This window comes from Microcaecilia unicolor, chromosome 2 (genome assembly GCF_901765095.1).
Source record: "Microcaecilia unicolor chromosome 2, aMicUni1.1, whole genome shotgun sequence".
NCBI lineage: Eukaryota > Metazoa > Chordata > Amphibia > Gymnophiona > Siphonopidae > Microcaecilia > Microcaecilia unicolor.
In genome coordinates, this window is record NC_044032.1 from 151,118,029 (window position 1) to 151,138,887 (window position 20,859).

Below are 20,859 nucleotides of genomic sequence, written 5' to 3' on the forward strand. Positions count from 1 at the left end.
GGGGTATGCCCCACGTTTGGAAGGTCTTGTATGTTATGCCCATATTGAGACCACTTATGCGATTGCATTATCCTGCCCAGTCTATCACCCAGAGTATTGTTTGTGCCTTCCAGATGTGGCTTGAAGGAATGTGCCATTTTGGTGAGCCCAAAGCCACATCTGGATGGTCTGACAGAGGACGAGATATGGTGCACCCCTGTTGGTATAATACATAGCAACCTGATTGTCTGTTTGAATGAGAACAATTTGGTGAGATAGCTGATCTCTGAAAACCTTTAGAGTGTTCCAGATCGCCCAAAGCTCCAAGAGATTGCTCTGAAGATTCATTTCCTGGGAGGACAATCTCAACATCTGCTGAGCTGCGACCTGAGAAGAAAAAACCTTGGACATAGGAGACACAAGGTTGTGCGCTCTCGTCTCTGGGAGGTAGGCTCAAACCTTCTGTATGTCGAGCAGGGCTCCTGTGAACTCCAATCACTGGACAGGGTGGAGATGGAACTTGGGGCAGTATAAAACAAACCCTACGTAGTTCAAGAACCCGAATAGTCATCCGCATGGACTCCAGAACACCCTCCTCTGAGGTGCTGTTCACCAGCCAATCGTCGAGATATGGGAACACGGATTCCCAGTCTGTGTAGCGATGCTGCAACTACCACTAGACATTTGGTGACGACCCTGGGAACCGATGAGGCCAAAAGGCAACATGCAGTAATGAGCGTGATGTGTTTGCAGCCAAAATTGAGGATACTTCCGGTGAGCTGGAAGTATCGTGATGCGAGTATATGTATCCTTTAAGTACAGAGACAATCATTTTCCTAAATCATTGGGAGAAGGGTGCCCAGGGAAACCATTGTGAACTTTTCTTGGACTAGGAATTTGTTCAGGGCGCTTAGGTCTAGGATGGGGCGCATTCTCCCGCCCCCCCCCCCCCCCCCAATTTGTCCTTCTTCATCTGGTGGAATGGGTTCGATCACATGGGTCGTCAGAAGGATGGAGAGTTCCTCTGCAAGTACCTGCCTGTGCAGAGAGCTGAATGATCTCTCGGTAGGCAATTTGGAGGTTTGAGATGCCAATTGAAGGCATATCAGAGACTATTTGAAGAACCCACTGGTCAAAGGTTATAAGAGGCCACCTATGGTGAAAAAAGTTTAGCTTCCATCCGACCGGCAAGTCATCAGGAATGCACACTTTTACTGTGGCTATGCTCTACTGGAGCCAGTCAAACGTTTGTGCCTTGCTTTGCCTGGGCAGCAGCAGGGGCCTTAGGTGCATGCTGTTGACATGAATGAGCACCGCTGGGGTTGAGCTTGAGTAGGCTGGCGTGGCAAAGAATTGTACCTACACCTAGGATAATAGGAACTCCTTGGCTTGCCAAAAATCCTCCTAGCTGAGGAGGTTGATGCAGAAGGTGCCTGGCAGGAGAGATATATCAGTTTGTTTTTTGATTTGATCAGCGATCTCTTAACCTTCTCTCCAAAATGGTTATCCCCCAGCAAGGGGCATCCACCAACCTCTGCTAAACAGAATGCTCCAAGTCAGAAACATGCAGAAAATGAGAGTTTGTGCACTGCTATACTTTGAGCAGATATCCTGGGTGCCACATCAAAAGTGCTTTTTGCTGCTTGACCAAGTGGTAAAAAGGCTTGGCCTGCTCCAGAGGGAGCATCTCAACCAAGTCCGACAGCTGTCACATCGAGTTTCGCAAGTAGATGCTCATGAAGAGCTGGTAAGACTGCATATGAGAAATGAGCATTGAAGCCTGGTACATCTTCCTCCCAAAAGAATCCATGGTTCTAGCTTCTCTGCCTGGTGGCGCTAAGGCATAGTCACTGGAACTCCTGGCTCTTTTGAGAGCGGATTCCAGCACCATGGAAATGAGGCAACTGAAGCCTATCAAAATCAGGTGCACTGTGGAGCCGATACTAGGTGTCATCTTGTTGGGCATGACAGGGACTGAGAGCGCACTCTCCATGAGGAATTCCTTGAGTACCTCGTGGTGAGGTACAGCTACAGCCTCCTTAGGAGATGTGTAGTCCAATTGGATGACCTTCATGCCTCACTAACTGCTCTTGATACTGATTATAAATGCACTAACACTTTCCAGGAAATGTTACAAGTCAAACAGCTTGAGACTGAACATATAATCTATTATATGAATATGACTAAAAGCTCTCCGAGGGTGTTAATAAATCTCTGAAACTTTCCTGGCAGCTGCGCTGTGTTAAAATAAAGACAGTGTAGAGATTTCTACTACCCCAAGGAATCATAATCCACCCTGTTAAAATGTCCAGGGGTACAAAATACAATGCACTATAAAGCACCATTATGATTTTTAAATCTGTGGATGAATAAGTCATCAATAATCTCAGAATTCAGTCTAGCTCTCCTGTCTTCCATAATCCTTCCTGCAATAGAAGATTTCTTAGATGTGCTGGCAGCAGTAAAATGCAGAATCCCCCAGGCAAATTTTGCTAGTTATGGCCAGCAAGTTTGCTTGTTTTTCAAAAAAAAAAAAAAAATCAAAATATTTTCTGCATTACTCAAACATAAATAACAGTCAAGTTCATTAACAAGCTTCAAAGTAGAAAATGACAAGGGAACAAACCCCGCAGGCTCTGACTCCATCCCCGTGTCATTCTCTAAAGTTGATGACTCGTTGCTTTTTCTGAGTGACTTTCCAAATCCATAACTTTCTCCACTACAGCAGAATTTGGTTCTATGTTTGGTTTCACTAAATCTGTCATCATGCCTTGTAACCCACACTCAAGATTGAATCACAGTTTTCCTACCTTATGGTCTGAAGTGGATCTCCCACTTTCGATACCTAGACATAATTGTTTCAATCACCTAAATCATCTATATGATCTTAATTATCTACCGCTCCTGTACTCCTTACATCAGGAAGATCTTTCTACTCAAAACCCTACTACTTCTTGTGGCTAGGGAGAATATATTTAAAATCTTCATATTCCCTAAAATGCTTTATGAGCATACTGATCTCCATCCCTAGGAACTTGTTTGTGAAATTAACATACATTATACTTGGTATAATAAGAGACCCACTGGTCAAATCTCATCTTTTTAGCCCCAGTTAGGCAGTCTAGGCCTACCAAATTTACAATGGTATTACTGGTATTCCTGTCTGAAAGCGCTTCATTTCTGGATAAACCCTTTTACTCAATTGCATTGGGTTAGATTTGACAAGTCCCTTACCTCTCCCCCTTATACTCTTTTCACCAACACACATAATTGGTCTGTGATGTTATGCAATCACCTTTATTCCTTCAGGCCCAGGGCATAAAAACCATGAAGAGAAGGCATATAATCCCCCAAAAAAGACAGCTTACGTACCAGATGCTGTTAGGAGCGTAGGACAATCGTGTTTTTTCCTCACTGAGGATAAGAAAAAAAGACTGATGGTCCTGCACTCTCGTGGTGTGTGGGAAGGCACTCGTATATGTACGGTGGGGGATGTTGCACATGCTCAAGAAAGCTATTTTTAGTTGTTTAAGCTCCGAACCAGGTGATGTGGATGATGTCACTCACACGTGAGAATATGGCCTGCTTGTCTTCAGAGAAAATACAATGGTCTCAGGTATCACTTCACACATCATCTATGACTTACAGAAAGGTCAATACCGGGTCCTGCAACAGCTATACCCTTATGTGCATGGATGTCCTGTTACTATGATCTGTACAAGGCACAGGGCTTCTGCAGAGTGACTGCACCAGCTGAAGTCATACACTAACCTTCTGCAAAAATTGTTACAGCTACTGCTGCTGTTCATACAGTCGCTCTGGAAGACAGCAGATGGTGTCCAGGAAGGTGGAAGAGCAGCACAGCAATCTGGTACCTATAAAGATCTGGTAATGAGGCAGTTGCCTACGTTATCTTTTGCCTAAATCTGGATTTGCATCATAGTTGCACAAAATAGCAGAAAACCCAGTATCTGTCCACTTTCCTTTGTCTTATAATACTGCAGATAAGCATTTCAAGGAGGAAAAATATGAAACGTCATGCAAAATATACTATATTAGTTGAGAAATTTTGACTTCATAATCCCTTAAATAAAACCAGGGTTGTCTTATCTGTGGATCATTCTCCATAGTGGCTATTAACTGTCCCCTTCTTCGTCAGCAGCACGATCCAGAATATCTCCCCCCGCCATCCCATGTACCTTCAAGCTTGTTTCCTAGAGAGCAGCACTATAGCAATACACTTAGGCTGTTCTGGAGCACTTCATGATCCATCCTGCTCCGACTCAACTTCTTTTCCTTACAGGCGGGATGAGTCAGAGGGCTCTGGAGCAGGTCATAGGCTACCTAGGTATATCACTGCACTACTGCTACTCTCTAGAAGACAAATTTGAAGGTACAAATGGGGAGGGGGGAGGGAGGACAGAGAAGGAACAGGGCACAGAAGGAGCATGAATCAGAGGGAACAATGATGGACCCCGAGGTGGAGGAGACATGTTGGACGGGGGGGGGGGGGGGGGGGGGGCCACGACAATTTATGTGGATGTCAAATGTATTTCCACTATTTTGTGATTCAGACAATTTTGAAGGATTCTAATGACTAATTTATATTAAGATTGAAACATAAAAATTGTAAAGTATGGTAGAATAGTAGAGGCCTAGCATTTTTGCCTATCGGTAATTATTAATGTACTGCTATCATGTGCTTGGTTATTATATTACCCAGTCTTGATGTAGGGTCTTAAATGTCTAGTGTATTGTAACTGTATTCAGTTTCATCTCTTCTAAATGTCTAGTGTATTGTAACTGTACTCAGTTTCATCTCTTCTGGACCTTGAGAAGATAGGTTTCATGGGAGGGCAAGTAGTGTGGAGATGTATTCGTTAGTTAGTGCAAAGCTAATCAAACCAAAATGGTAGTACGATTTGCACTGAAATGTTAACACTGGTTATTGCTGAAACAAGAGGAAATTACAACCTCTATTAGCTCAAAGTACAGGTTACACAAGTTGTATTTATCAAATTTCAACATACGGTGTTATCACCCAATTGTGCTGGTGTCTTGTACCACAAGAATTTCAGTCTTTCCTTCGTTTTTGGCTGATTTACAGACAACAGTATTTTTGGCCATTTTTAGTGCCAAAACTGCCCTCAACTTATGAGACTGGCTTACATATGATTTTATGGTAGACTTTACAGAATACACGCCATAAGTGTCTTGAAATTCTACAGAGCCTGCATGTCAGTTATGAGAAACCAACTCAATACATACTTCTGCAGAGCTCAACATAAAAATTAGATTTTTTTTTTTTTTTGTTTAGACAGTTTCATTTGTTCTCCTCAATGAGAATGTTCTTCAAGTCCATGTGACTAGGGAAGGGGCTAAAATATTTGGGTATGGACTGTAGATTTTCCTGCAGTATGTATATATATGGCCGTCCTTGCTCTCAGTAAAATACAGGTCAATGGCTCAGGCTAAAGGGCTAGGCCTCTACAAGCAAATGGCTCATAATAAGAGCTGGGCTTCTCTTAAAAATCCAAAGTCATCTCTGATACAAAATACATTTTTCTGCAGCACAAGCTGAACTGAGTTCTCAGGGAGCTGGCACGGGAGGGGGTCTTTTGCTCTTATAAATATGCCTGGGACTGGCATCAGTGAAGAGTCATGAAAGATGTTTTGGGCTAATGAAAGTAGATAAGGGGGTAGATGTACGTAGTTAGAGAGTACTCAGAGGGAGGGGGAGCTGAGAATAGCTGAGAAGAGCAGAATGACCGATGAAGTCATCTCGCCACCTGTGCTTTGCACCCCTTGTGTGTATAGTTGGAACCTGGGACCTAATGAAGTCACCCTTATCGGTTCCTTATCAACTGATAAGGGATAGCAAGTTCTGCTGACAAAGCTGGATCCCATTGGAATCCATTGGGTTGAGACAGTATAAAGGAAGCACCCCGAGAAGTGTAAGACGCAGAAGGAGAGAGAGAGAGACAGACGCAGATACAGAGGCAGATGCTGATGGAGGAGAGAGAGAGTACCACTGAGAGCTGATGTGTCGTGTGATTCTGTTCCACTGTATGATTGACTGAATTGCTGATATCCTCATTATTGGGTAATGTATCAATGCTAATTAATACTAATAAACTATATCTCTTTAACTAATTGAAACTGGGTTCCTCTTTAATTACAGACTTAGCTATGGCTGAGCCTGTACTGAACTGCCATGAGCAGATTCAAGGTTGGGAAAGCTAGATATTTGGAGGGCATATGTAACTTTGCCCAGAGGGATGAGACGGGCCACTGCTTCCGCTGCTTGATTTGCAAAGGCAGATTCTGAGAAAATAAACAAGTACTACTTACCTATTGAAAGGGCTCAAAGCCTGGTGTTGTCAAGGTTTTAATGTGTAGGAAGATAATAGATAAACAAAAGGCTATACTATAAAGATAGCTACATCTGTGCCAGGAGAGAGGATCCTTGGTGAGAAATTTAGACAGTATGTTTCTAGGTATTTAAACTAGAGGATAGAGGTGACAAATGGAAGCAAGGGCATACAGGATGTCACCCCCAGCAGCTCAAGCAAAAATGCGACAGCAATAGGAAAAGCCAATATAAAAAGCCATCTTAGCAACTCATCAGCAATAAAGTATAAGGAGAAACTAGGCAACACACTATACAGATGAGTGCCAACAATAACATAGCTGGAAAGTGATGAGCACAAATGCTTGCAGTCTAAGTAATAAGACTCAGGATTTGTGAATGTCTGAGGCAGACTTGGATATTGTTGCTATCAGAAACATGGTTCAATGATCGCCTTGAATGGAACAACCACACAGGTCTATAATCCTTTTAGGAAGGTATGAAGGGGTGGAGGAGTGGCTCTATATATGAAAAACTAGCCGTTCAGCCCGTAAAAACAGGCTAGTAAAGGAAGGGGGGGGGGGGGGGGGTTGAAAGGCCCCCCCCCCCCCCCCCGGAGTCCCCTCCACCCGGAACGGGTACCTGGCTTCACTATTCAAACCGCCGGAACACAGCACACAGCTCATCTGAGCTGCCGTCGGCCTTCCTTCTTCTCTGCGTGTGTTCCGCCCTCGTGTGACGTAACGTCGGCGAGGGCGGGACACAGGCAGGTAAAGAAGGCCAACGGCAGTTCAGATGAGCTGTGTGCTGCGTTCCGGCGGTTTGAATAGTGAAGCCAGGTACCCGGGCCGGGTGGAGAGTGGGTTGCGGCGGCAACTCCGGGTGGGTGGGGGGAGCGGTAGCAGCAACCCTGGGGGGGGCAGCGGTGGCGACGGCGGTTCCCTCACTCGCAGGTGCGCAGGTTCCCTCTCTGTCACGCCCCCGTCATCACGTATTGACGCGGGGGCGGGACAGAGAGGGTCTCTACTGCGCATTTGCGAGTGAGTACGCCTCTTGCCATTTATATGCTTGTCTGACATGGCTGCCTGGATGTCTCAACGCCACCTGAAATTAAATATGACCAAAACCGAGCTTCTCATTTCCCCCCCCAAACCCACCTCCCCGCTCCCCCCGTTTTCTATTTCTGTTGATGGCTCTCTCATTCTCCCTGTCTCCTCAGCTCGAAACCTTGGGGTCATCTTTGACTCTTCTCTCTCCTTCTCTGCTCATATCCAGCAGACCGCCAAGACCTGTCGTTTCTTTCTTTACAACATCCGTAAAATCCGCCCCTTTCTTTCCGAGCACTCTACCAAAACCCTCATCCACACCCTTGTCACCTCTCGTTTAGACTACTGCAATCTGCTTCTTGCTGGCCTCCCACTTAGTCACCTCTCCCCTCTCAAATCGGTTCAAAACTCTGCTGCCCGTCTCATCTTCCGCCAGGGTCGCTTTACTCATACTACCCCTCTCCTCAAGACCCTTCACTGGCTCCCTATCCGTTTTCGCATCCTGTTCAAACTTCTTCTACTAACCTATAAATGTATTCACTCTGCTGCTCCCCAGTATCTCTCCACACTCGTCCTTCCCTACACCCCTTCCCGTGCACTCCGCTCCATGGATAAATCCTTCTTATCTGTTCCCTTCTCCACTACTGCCAACTCCAGACTTCGCGCCTTCTGTCTCGCTGCACCCTACGCCTGGAATAAACTTCCTGAGCCCCTACGTCTTGCCCCATCCTTGGCCACCTTTAAAGCTAGACTGAAAGCCCACCTCTTTAACATTGCTTTTGACTCGTAACCACTTGTAACCACTCGCCTCCACCTACCCTCCTCTCTTCCTTCCCGTTCACATTAATTGATTTGATTACTTTATTTGTTTTTTGTCTATTAGATTGTAAGCTCTTTGAGCAGGGACTGTCTTTCTTCTATGTTTGTGCAGCGCTGCGTATGCCTTGTAGCGCTATAGAAATGCTAAATAGTAGTAGTAGTATATTAAAATGGATGAAATGCAGAAGAGCTGGGGAAAACAAAGCAATATGGATCCTTCTGGAAAGATAAGACAGAATCACTTTCCATACAGGTGTGGTCTACAGACCTCCAACACAAATGGAGAAGCTGTATAAATCTGATTGTAGATATCCAAAAGCTGCAAATGAAAAGGGGAAGTGCTGGGAGGAGATTTCAACTTGGTAAATGTAGATTGTAACGTCTCATCCGCAGAATCAGAAAGTAGAAAGATCGTGAATGCTTGTCCAAGTGTTCCACTCAAATAATGGAGTCCACAAGGGAAGGGATGACACTGGATTTAGTAAATACAAATGGAGAACATGTTTAACCTCCAGATAGGTGCCCACCTGAGTAACAGTGATATCATGATATGGTTTGATACAAGAGCTAAAACAGAATGCAGACATAGCTCAAAAGTACTATATTTCAAACATGTTGGCTTTAGTAAAATGGGGGACTAATTGAAGGAGCCGATGGGCTGGGTAGACATGAGTGGAAGGACAGTGATTGAAGCTGAAAGAAGGTATAAATACAGCAACAGATCTTTAGAAAAGTAAAACAAAAGCAATAGAAAAGAAATAGATATGGTTCTACAAATAGCTGAAAAAAAAAAAAAAAAAAGGCAAAAGAGGAGGCTTTCAAGAAATAAAGTATGGAAGAAGAGAAACAGAAAAGATTACTGGCCGACACTTAAAAGAAAAGAAATACAGCTAGCAAAAATACAGGTAGAATTAAAAATGGTTAGATATGTAAAGAAGTGACAGGACATATTTCAGATATGTTGGGGGGAAAAAAAGGCCAGAAATGAAACTAAGATAAAGTTTGATACCTGCTACCTGGGAGGAAAGGGGAGGGGGGGGAGGGAGAAGCAGACATGCTAAACAAATACTTCTGTTCTATGTTCATGGAAGAAAATCCTGGAGGACGACTGAGGTTGGCTGGTAAGGATATATGGGAACACTGTTTATGAACTACATGAACTGAATAGGATACATACCAGGATACTGAGGGAGCTCAGAGATCCTGATGGCTCATCAAAAATTTAATCCATCCTTGGAGATGGAAAAGGTTCTGTAGAATTGAAGACTGAAATGTGATCCCTCTTCACAAAAATGGTGACAGAAGTGGGAAAGCCTAAAGATAGTGAACTTCCTATAATTTAACAGATTACAAAAGATTGGAGACCAAAGGAAAATCACGCCAAATGAATCTGATTGGTTAGTCTGAGAGACCATAGAACTGCATCAAGGATATGTGCCTGATGAAGTATACTTGGATTTCAGCAAAACCTTTGATATAGGTCCTCACAAGTGGCTCATAAATAAACTGAATAGGGTTAAGTTACAAACCAGTGGTGAAATGCATTGGAAACTGGTTGACTGACAGGTGACCGAGGGTAGTAAATGAAATCTGCTAGGAGGAAATGAAGGTGAGTGGTGGAATGCCCCAAGGATCGGTATTGTGGCCAATTCTATTTAATACAGTTGTGAGCAACGTTGCCTTTTTGCAGTTGACATGAAGATTTGCAAGAGTAAACACTCTGGAGGGATGATGTCCCTTATCCCTGAATACAACAGTCACTTCAGGTTACTGGCCTCTTTTTAGACGGAGAGTTTCTCACCTCAACTATCCTAGGTGCCTCCATTTTAAAGCAGTGGTACTGTGATTTGGCCACAGTGTAAGCCAGTGGTTCCCAAACCTGGTCCTGGAGGCACCCCAGCCAGTCAGGTTTTCAGGATATCCACAATGAATATTCATGAGATAGATTTAAATGCAGTGGAGGCAATGCATGTAAATCTCTCTCATGAATATTCATTGTGGGTATCCTGAAAACCTGACTGGCTGGGGTGCCTCCAGGACCAGGTTTGGGAACTACTGGTGTAAGCAAAACTTTCACACTAATCTATTCCCAGGCATTCATAGCATATATTGTGTTTGTGAAGGTCACACTGAAGTCTACTTGTGCATTTTGACAATAATGCACTCAAACATGAAGCTTAATGGAAACAGGCAAGGAGTGGGGCAGGTGGTTTATAATGGAGCAACTTGAACACAGAAAAAATAAGACAAATGGAACATAAGTTAAATATGAAAAGAGAAAAAACTGGAACTAAATGAAGTATGAGTGTGATTGCATATGAATGTGGCTCAAAGAAAAACTGAGGGGATAGGGATGGGTGAAGTCCTCTAGATTTTGAGTTCAGAATATTCTATGTTGGTGCCATCACATGATATAACCTGCCTGAGTGACATTCATCCAGCTTGTCAGACATTGTTCTGTTAAGTAAATCAGTAAAATCATTAACACAATGAGATCAGCAAGCATGTACCTTCTCAGTGGTAACAGCCAAAATATTCATAGCTGCTAGATCAAGAGAAGAGCTAAAAAGCATGCATATGCACAAATTTCCTACTGCTGGGAATTTCCTGGGATGCGTTGGGTGGGGCTTCACACCATAAGGAAGTTTGATAGCCCAGACCGTCAAACAAGTGCGGGAGGATTGTGCCTGAGCGCATCAGGCACAATCCTCCCGCACTTCTACCCTATGATCAGGGAGAATAGCGTGCTTAAATTTGCATGCTATCATCTCTGATCACAGGGGTGGTAAAGCCCCATGCTGTTCCAGCGCTATTTTTAGAGCGCTGTTTGGAACAGCGCAAGGCTTTTGATTATCTGCCCATCAAGTATTTCAATAGTATGTGTAGGGCGATGAACCACTGCTATACAGCTTTCAGTTTTCTAGCAAGGCATGCAAACATATAGATGCTCATATTTGACATCTATCTTCAGATGTAAGTCCTTCTACAGTTCAAATCCTGTTGCTCAGAGGGCATGGCATTCTTAGGACCTAGAAGCAATTAAGTAATTTAGCCATACCTACAAATGGTCCACCATGTTTTATGACCTTTGCACTTCGACTGCGTGTTTCCTCTTCTGCCTGGGTCATGCGTTCCCTTGTCATCTGATAGGAGTCATTAGTGGCACATACTGTAATTTTATCTTGTATAAATCCCAGACAGTTGAGCTGTGAGTCTCCAGAACTGCAAAAAGGCACATTTTTAGAAGCTGAAAGTCTTTATTGCACTGCTGTAGTTACGAGTGTTTGCACTTTTAGTTTGCTTTTCTGACAAACTGGTCTATAGGCATTCATAAGCAGTACTTCTGAAATTCAAAGTATGCCTAATGTGTCCAGGCAGTAGCTATTAATGTGTTTCACATTTTGAAAACAGTTTGATTAAACTGCCCCCAGAAAACAATCCAGTTTTGAAAAACTATTTCTACAGATCACTTACTTAACCTGCGAGTTAACTTGGGTCAATGTCCTTCATGTTATTTTTAATACTGATTAAAGTAATACAGCTATGCATATCAGCATGACAGCTGAGTAAATTGTTTATACACCCAGACTGCTCTATAAAAATGCTCAAACTTATCTTGCTTGCTAACCCCCGCCCCCAACTGAAGCTGAATTATTAGATTGTGTACTGCTTCTGCTCACCAAAAAGGACCTTAACTGTTGAGCTATAACAATGTATTTTACTAAAGACAGACTTGCAATTTTGGTTTAGATTCATAAATTCTCCTCACTTTCCCATGGTTAACAAAATGAAAACTGAGTTAGCATAAAATATATTTCTTTCCCTCCAATTCTTTTGGCAGATAAATTAAGGACCTTACTGCTGAATTATAGCAATGCATTTTACTAAAGGCAGACTTGCAATTTTGGTTTAGATTCACAAATTCTCTTCACTTTCCCATGATTAACAAAATGAAAATTAAGCATAAAATGTACTTTTCCCTCCAATTCTTTTGGCAGATATTTAAAAGTTCTTTGATATTTCTCTTATGAGTTTTACTGTTTAGTGATTAATTCTTTTTGGACTTTTTCAAAAGTAGGCAGTCATGTCTAACCACATGGAAACAAAAATCCAGCCATTTTCAGCTAGTGACAGCTTTGGTCAGTGGCATTTGGAATTCTAGCTGAGATTGGAGTTGCAAGGATCCTGTGATGTCAGAGGTCAGGTGGAGAAGCTGGGGAATCATCAACTATGAAGAGTGTGTACTCTTCTTCCTTTTTAATGCAATTTGAGGATGTTCTTGGTGTAGACCATTACAGTGCAGTGCTGAACATGCAAGCCACAAAAAGCTTCTGGTGATCATATTATGAAGAGCTATAAGTGGATGCAAGGATGGCTATGGTTCCTGTTTAACTTTCTTCCAAATAAAGAAGGCTCCCAAGAGACAACTGTGTTTTTAAAACATTCCTCTACCTCATTTCTCAGATGAGCTACACTGACTCAGACTGGATCAAAATAAAACAGAACAGAACACATTCAGCCTCCCCATCCAATCCTTTCCCCCTCACTTTCCCCTCAAAGATTCTCACCCTTACACCAGAGCTTGGGGCTAACAGCAGCATGGCATCTGTGGCTGCCTTCTCTGTTGCCTAGAACTTGTGTTGGGCTTTGAATTGTGTGGGCATAGTTCAGAGCACAAACCTCTAATGTCCCAGGATGTGGCCAGACGTGTGCAACTGCTATCCTCCTAACCCCAAGTCACCATGGGAGAGGTGACTACGTTTAGGGTGCGTGGTGTGCAAGTGGAGGGAAGGGATCTGAGACTGCAAGTGAAACATTAGTATCAGGAGTCCCTTATCCCTCAGATTCCAGATCAACCCATCCCCAATACAGGATCTTCCTCCCCAATTACCCCTTTCTTCCCTGGTATGAAAATAAATGCAGAATTATACAAACCTGTTAACTTCAATTGATAAAAATCTACCCTTGAACTGCTGCAGGAATACCAGGGCCGAGGAGACTTACTTGCATCTGATTTTTTCCCTTTGGTTGATTTGACCCATGGAACAAAAGCATCAATAACGTTCACAGCGATTCAGATTAGCATATAGGAGTAAACAAAACACCAGCAAAAGAGATGCAATACATTGCTCTTTAATGGTGTATAGCCTTATTACTGCCATTATGCAGAAACAGACTTTTGTAAGGTTGTCAAATTCAAACAGTCTGAACGTAAAGTTTTTCATTTCGTTTTAATTATAAACGAAACTCAAGATGAGCATTTATTGCTCATTACAGTAGAGGAGTGTGGTAGCCATGTTAGTCCACTCTTAAGGTTATCAATAGAAATCAAACAAAATACAGGACCAGGACACTGTACCAGTGACTTCACAGTGAGAATCCTGAAAGGTAACTTTAAAACCATACAAGAACGTAAGACCTTTGAAGTCAGAATGATTGAATATTTTAACACCCAACAGAAAGGACTTAACAAGGATCTGGGGTTCTTAGTCCATTATAAACCATAAAGCTGTATGTCTCTGTTGATCACCCCACCCCTCACCTATCCACACCCATCCTGTTAGAATATCAATGATATGCTTTGATGTCCCCATGCATACCTCCTACCCACCCCCATCCTCCCACCCTGTCAGACTGTCATAGTAATGCTTGAATGTTTTCACTTATATACACTGTCAGCTAGCACATTTGCTTATTTCCGATCTGACGAAGAAGGGCAACCTTCGAAAGCTAATCAAGAAATGTATTAAGTTATGTCCAATAAAAAAGGTATCATCTTATTTTCTTTTCCATGTTTTATTTTGTTTGATTTCTATTGATTGCTCATTACAAAAACTACACCCTGCTCTCCATGCAGAACATTCAGGGATCCACAAGCTAATTCTGGCCTAGATGCCCACTAACAGTATTAACTCATTAGTGCCCAATGTTCCCATATGGGATTTTATTATGGGAACATTGGGCATTAATGGGTTAAGTGAGATCACATCCAACAGGTCTGACAGCAATGAAAGCAGTGGTTAACATCTCAAAACTATTTTAAAACATTTCTATATACAAGTAAATGTTACCCAGAGAGAATATTGCCAAATGCCTGTGGTGCTGGGGAGAAAGCCTTTCAATGTTTTCTGCCAGCACCACACAGGATATGCTTGTTTTATTTAGCAATACTGTGTAAGGGAGGCAACAGTGAACTACCAAATTTTCCAATTTGTTTACCCTCAACCCAGGTAATCTGCAAGAAAGCACAAGGGTGTAGGTCTGTATTAGGGATACTTTTATAAAGGATTCTTCATGTACAGTATGTGCAAAAGCACATATTTATAAACTGTCCTCCTACCCAGACAAGAACTTATGTTCTTTAGGTAACTCAGGTATAAGCGTTTGGGGCAGGGTCATGATGTTCGCAGGTTAGTGCTGGTTATTTAGAGATACCTGTGTGTCTTCTTAAATAAGTACCTATTTGTGTTGTGCCCCCCCCCTCCCAATCTAGGTGACCCTGTGTAAACTTCCAAAATGTTAAAAAAAGCCATCTGAAAAAGTGAAAACTCAGGTCAACCAATAATCCAGCATGCATTGATCAACCTGACTAAACCTTTCCAAAGGATTTATGTAACCCACAATTCTTGAAGGTGTGTTACGAGCATTAAAATCCTACAGAAAAAAAAAAAAAAAAAACTTCCGGATCAGATAATAAATTACCTGGAGACAGTTTGCTGGATGCAGTCAAAGCTCCCCTGAGGATTATCTCTGCCAACATTAGATAAATAGAAGTTAAAGTTGTGCATTTCATTGGGGGACTGTGTCTTGGGAATTTTGATACGCTGAAAAGATCATAATAGTAACATTAGTAAAATGAAGTTAAACCCATTTGCTGTCAATACATAGTTTTGCTCAATGATGGTTTAGGATCTAGCAGTGAATACTTTTGCTATCACCTAATTTTACCTACATTAGGTAAACGTTTATACATTTAAATATAACAAAATAAGGCAGTTGATCTGCAAAGTTCAAAATGGAAATAGAAATTTTAGGTCTTAAAGTTTTACAACTGGATTGCACTCTGCTTCTATTTACATTTGGATATAACCCACCTAAGGTGCCCCCTGAATACAGCAATATACAATACAGCACATAGTTGATTTACCATTTATTTCTATCCTGTACTCTAAAGCTCTAATATGCTCATGGTTGACATTATGAAAACAGAAGATTAAAAAGTACCTCAAACTGAACAAAAAAAATTCAGGTTTTATGTATACTGACTCCTGGCTAGACAAATATTTTTCAAGTGCAGCCATTTTTTCTATGGCCACAGAAGTACCTGCTGGGGCCTCACTGAACTTAATGTCCATATTGCCATTCTCTGGCTTCTTGCCAAACTGCTGCTTAGAGACCACTGTTTGATGAACTCAGTTATGCAGAAATGACAGCAGCAATAATCAGCAGAGAGACAGCAGGCAAAGATTATTATATATACATTATATTTTTGCATCTGCTTCACTTATGCCTAGGTTGGACCAACTCTTCTGGGTCATGTCATGGCTCACAATGTGAGAACTGACTGCATTGGTAGCCCACTTGAGGTCACCCTCTGAGATCTGCAACGTGGTCTTCATTTCACACACACATATACAGTGGTGGAAATAAGTATTTGATCCCTTGCTGATTTTGTAAGTTTGCCCACTGACAAAGACATGAGCAGCCTATAATTGAAGGGTAGGTTATTGGTAACAGTGAGAGATAGCACATCACAAATTAAATCCGGAAAATCACATTGTGGAAAGTATATGAATTTATTTGCATTCTGCAGAGGGAAATAAGTATTTAATCCCTCTGGCAAACAAGACCTAATACTTGGTGGCAAACCCTTGTTGGCAAGCACAGCGGTCAGACGTCTTCTGTAGTTGATGATGAGGTTTGCACACGTCAGGAGGAATTTTGGTCCACTCCTCTTTGCAGATCATCTCTAAATCATTAAGAGTTCTGGGCTGTCGCTTGGCACTCGCAGCTTCAGCTCCCTCCATAAGTTTCAATGGGATTAAGGTCTGGTGACTGGCTAGGCCACTCCATGACCCTAATGTGCTTCTTCCTGAGCCACTCCTTTGTTGCCTTGGCTGTATGTTTGGGTCATTGTCGTGCTGGAAGACCCAGCCACGACCCATTTTTAAGGCCCTGGCGGAGGGAAGGAGGTTGTCACTCAGAATTGTACGGTACATGGCCCCATCCATTCTCCCATTGATGCGGTGAAGTAGTCCTGTGCCCTTAGCAGAGAAACACCCCCAAAACATAACATTTCCACCTCCATGCTTGACAGTGGGGACAGTGTTCTTTGGGTCATAGGCAGCATTTCTCTTCCTCCAAACACAGCGAGTTGAGTTCATGCCAAAGAGCTCAATTTTTGTCTCATCTGACCACAGCACCTTCTCCCAATCACTCTCGGCATCATCCAGGTGTTCACTGGCAAACTTCAGACGGGCCGTCACATGTGCCTTCCGGAGCAGGGGGACCTTGCGGGCACTGCAGGATTGCAATCCGTATGTCGTAATGTGTTACCAATGGTTTTCGTGGTGACAGTGGTCCCAGCTGCCTTGAGATCATTGACAAGTTCCCCCCTTGTAGTTGTAGGCTGATTTCTAACCTTCCTCATGATCAAGGATACCCCACGAGGTGAGATTTTGCGTGGAGCCCCAGATCTTTGTCGATTGACAGTCATTTTGTACTTCTTCCATTTTCTTACTATGGCACCAACAGTTGTCTCCTCTCGCCAGCGTCTTACTGATGGTTTTGTAGCCCATTCCAGCCTTGTGCAGGTGTATGATCTTGTCCCTGACATCCTTAGACAGCTCCTTGCTCTTGGCCATTTTGTAGAGGTTAGAGTCTGACTGATTCACTGAGTCTGTGGACAGGTGTCTTTCATACAGGTGACCATTGCCGACAGCTGTCTGTCATGCAGGTAACGAGTTGATTTGGAGCATCTACCTGGTCTGTAGGGGCCAGATCTCTTACTGGTTGGTGGGGGATCAAATACTTATTTCCCTCTGCAGAATGCAAATAAATTCATATACTTTCCACAATGTGATTTTCCAGATTTAATTTGTGATGTGCTATCTCTCACTGTTACCAATAACCTACCCTTCAATTATGGGCTGCTCATGTCTTTGTCAGTGGGCAAACTTACAAAATCAGCAAGGGATCAAATACTTATTTCCACCACTGTACATATATACACATACATACACTAGCTGTTAAGCCCGTAAAAACGGGTGAGTATTGCAGCCCTTCTCTCCCCCCCGGCCTCACCCCGTCCACCGATCCTCCCCCTATATCCAGCGACCCTCCTCTTTCCCTTGGCCTCCCCCCATGTCCAGCAACCCTCCTCTGTGCCCTGCTCTCACCCCAAGTCCAGCAACCATGGCCTCTCCCCCCCTGCCCTCCCTCCATGTCCAGCTACCCTCATTGCCGCTGCTCCCTCCCCCCTCCGTGCCGGGCCCCCTGCACTGACCTGACAGTGCCTCTCACCTCCGTGTGAAAGCGCTACAGGCAGCAGCAGATCGCTCTGCTGCTGCCTGCAGCGCTTCCACACAGAGGTGAGAGGCGCTGTCAGGTCAGTGCAGGGGGCCCGATACGGAGGGGGGCGGGAGCGGCAGCGGGGATGGGGGAGGGTGGAGATTGTTTGGCGCGATGTTCCTTTCCAGGCGGCAGAATCTGACAATTCGACTCCGTTTCCCTCTCTGTTCTGCCCTCTCACGTCATGACGTCTTGACGCGAGGGCGGGACAGAGAGGGACGTCTGTACTGCGCATTTGCAAGAGAGTACAGTCACTTGCCGTTTATATGTTTGATGTATATATATGTGAAATTCATTCATGTATACATATGAATGTGTGAAATGAAGACCACGTTGCAGCTCTGCAGATCTCAGAGGGTGACCTCAAGTGGGCTACCAATGCAGTCAGTTCTCGCATTGTGAGCTATGACATGACCCAGAAGAGTTGGTCCAACCTAGGCATAAGTGAAGCAGATGCAGTCTGCTAGTCAACTGGTCAAAGTGTGTTTGCCGATGGCTGCCCTCATCCTGTATGGGTCAAAAGAAAAAAAAGCTGGGTGGACTGTATGGACTTTACTCCACTCCACTCAGAGCGATTATCTCTAAAAAAAAAAAAAAAAAACTGCCAAGAAAGAAAGGAACTCCAGCAAAATACAGAACAGAGATCATTCACTCAACACAGCCAACCAAAAATAAATTACAACATCCTGCTTTACCAGTCAGGTTAGTTTTCCACAAAGACTGCAACATTGGGGGGGGGGGGGGGGGGGGGGGGGGGGGGGAAGAAAATCAATTGAAAGCTATGGAAAAAGGAAAAAAATTAGCTCCTACCTGCTAATTTGCTTTCCCCTTTAGTCCCTCTGGATCAGTCCAGAATGACCGATAGGTTAAGCAACACCTACCAGCAGGTGCAGACTGAGAAGACTGATTTGAGGCAGCCAATAAGAGCCCTGCTCAGCTCCCCTGGAAGCCTTAGTATTCACATATCAAAGCAACAGGAAAGACAGAAACCAGACATCTGTGTGCCAGTTGGTCCACACAGCCACCTACAAAGAGATATTGCTGGCAACTGTTCAATAGTTTGACTACACCAAACTGAATGAGCAATATCAGTAAGATACTTATGTGCAACCAAGTAGTACTGGTTGTATAATTGGTCTCTGCTGTTTTTTGTTTTTTAGTTTTCAAATGGCTCCCCACAGAGACAAAAGTGAATGGAATTAAACCACAAAACCACCGAAGGAAACCACATAGCTGCCATGAATACCGCATAGGTTTAAATTTTCAAATGATTCCCCACAGACACAAGAGCAAAGGAACAACTACAAAAAGAAATGGAATCGCATAGCTGCTGCAAATATTGCATAGGGAGGGATCTGGGCCAGGAGGGTCTAAAGGAAAGCAAATTAGCAGGTAGGACCTAATTTCTCCTCTCTTAGCATCCTTCTGGACCGGCCATGAAGTACCAGAGCAATAATCCACAGGAGAGACTGAAACAGAACCATTGCAACATGCGACTGACCAAACACAGTCGACCGTCTGAGGAAAGAACACCACAGGAGAGAGAGAGAGAGAGTGAGAGAGTGAGAGAGTGAGAGAGTGAGAGAGAGAGAGAGAGAGAGAGATAAAATTCAGATCACGAGGAGTGAAGAAAGTCTCAACTCTTCTGTGTGGTCCTAACACTGTTGGGACCTCACAAAATCTAAGACTCGCAAAGAAGCCAGCATCATCACCTGATGAGAAAGGGAAACAAAGGCTATCCCCCAGTCCAACTCTGCAACGAAGAATAAATCAATCTGTGGCCCCGCAGAATGGCATCGGACAACCCACTGGGCATCACCCTAATCTCCAGAATGTCCCATGTGGCTTGCAGAACATAACCGGAGAACCCCATAGCCATCATACTGATCTCCCAAACTATGACAGTTGGCAAAGAGCAGCAATACCAGGAAGTCCCTTAACCATCACCTCCAGAGAAAATCGCCACTATAGTAACAGCTGCCTCACCAGAGCCAAGCCAGAAGACAAACGAGCTGGACAGGACACAGCCATTGGACCCAAAAGAAAGGAACTTTCGACTTAAAAGTAAAGAATGACTCCACTAGTAGACACCGCAGAACAAGGACACCCAAACCAAACCGGAATTAATAGCTGAGCTAAACAATGAGCCTCTCCATCCACCAGATGACCCTGCCTAACCAAGGCAAGGGAGGACAACCAACAGGAGACTCCCCAGACCACAAGGGAGGCCAACAGCTTTTCCAAGGCAACCGAATGCCAAAAATATAGGGAGAGCAGACGCCTCCATCGGCAGACGCCTGATCATGTTGCATTGACAGACATCAAGAACAGGTGTTTCAATGACCAACCACCTTGGCAGCACCGAAATTGTGAAGAGAAGCTGAAACATTGTAGTGCAACAGCCAAATCACTCCACTGAGGAAAGAGTGGGCCCTGCAACAGAGATTTTCGCCCCAGGTTGGTCTCCGGCGACCACTCTGAAAGAAGAAACCATCTGGGTTAGCAGGAACCCTGCAGTCAAGGTAACATCTATTTGTGCAAACAAGCAGAGTTTACTGGATTCATAATGCAACTCTGACCTCAACCCTTGCAAAAAAAATGATGGGGCACAACTGAAGTCGTCAAAATGTCCCCAGATACAAGGAAATAAGAATGAAAAGATCCAAAGGCTTCTTCTGCTGCACCCTCCTCTGTCTATAGGGTTGCACCTAGAAAGGGTTTTAGAAAGCTAAAGAGAAGGTCTTAAGAGCACTACTGATGATGGTCTTGTTTCTGGAGGTAGAGCCATGAAAGGAACCTTAACTGTTTCAGGAAATTTAGGGTATGCACCCCACCACTATGCAGGGATCACTGCCCAATCTTTTAGATAATTGTGACTTATTGGATTCAAAAGAGGAAGAACCACAAGAAGGCAGCAGTCATTCCCCCAAATTCTGAAAAGTATGGACACAAACCGTGTACTAGATCCTGAAAGATGACAACAAGGCAAGGAAAAAAAAGGCAACTTGAGTCTAGATTGGTCACCATCTGCAAACAGATGACTCACCTACAAGAATACTCCTTCCCTTCATGCATGGAATTTCTAGCCATAATGAT

At 43.6% G+C, this 20,859-nt stretch overlaps 1 protein-coding gene across 2 annotated transcripts in view; it reads right to left on the reverse strand.

Moving 5' to 3' along the window:
• Nucleotides 1–20,859, reverse strand: part of ELL2 (elongation factor for RNA polymerase II 2) — a 153,258-nt gene that overhangs the window by 72,687 nt on the left and 59,712 nt on the right. For both annotated transcript variants that reach the window (XM_030193405.1, XM_030193406.1), the window contains exons 3-4: nt 14,896–15,017; nt 11,252–11,415 (exon numbers count right to left, since the gene is read on the reverse strand). In XM_030193405.1, coding sequence (XP_030049265.1) covers nt 11,252–11,415; nt 14,896–15,017 — 286 coding nt within the window. The remainder of the gene's footprint in view (nt 1–11,251; nt 11,416–14,895; nt 15,018–20,859) is intronic.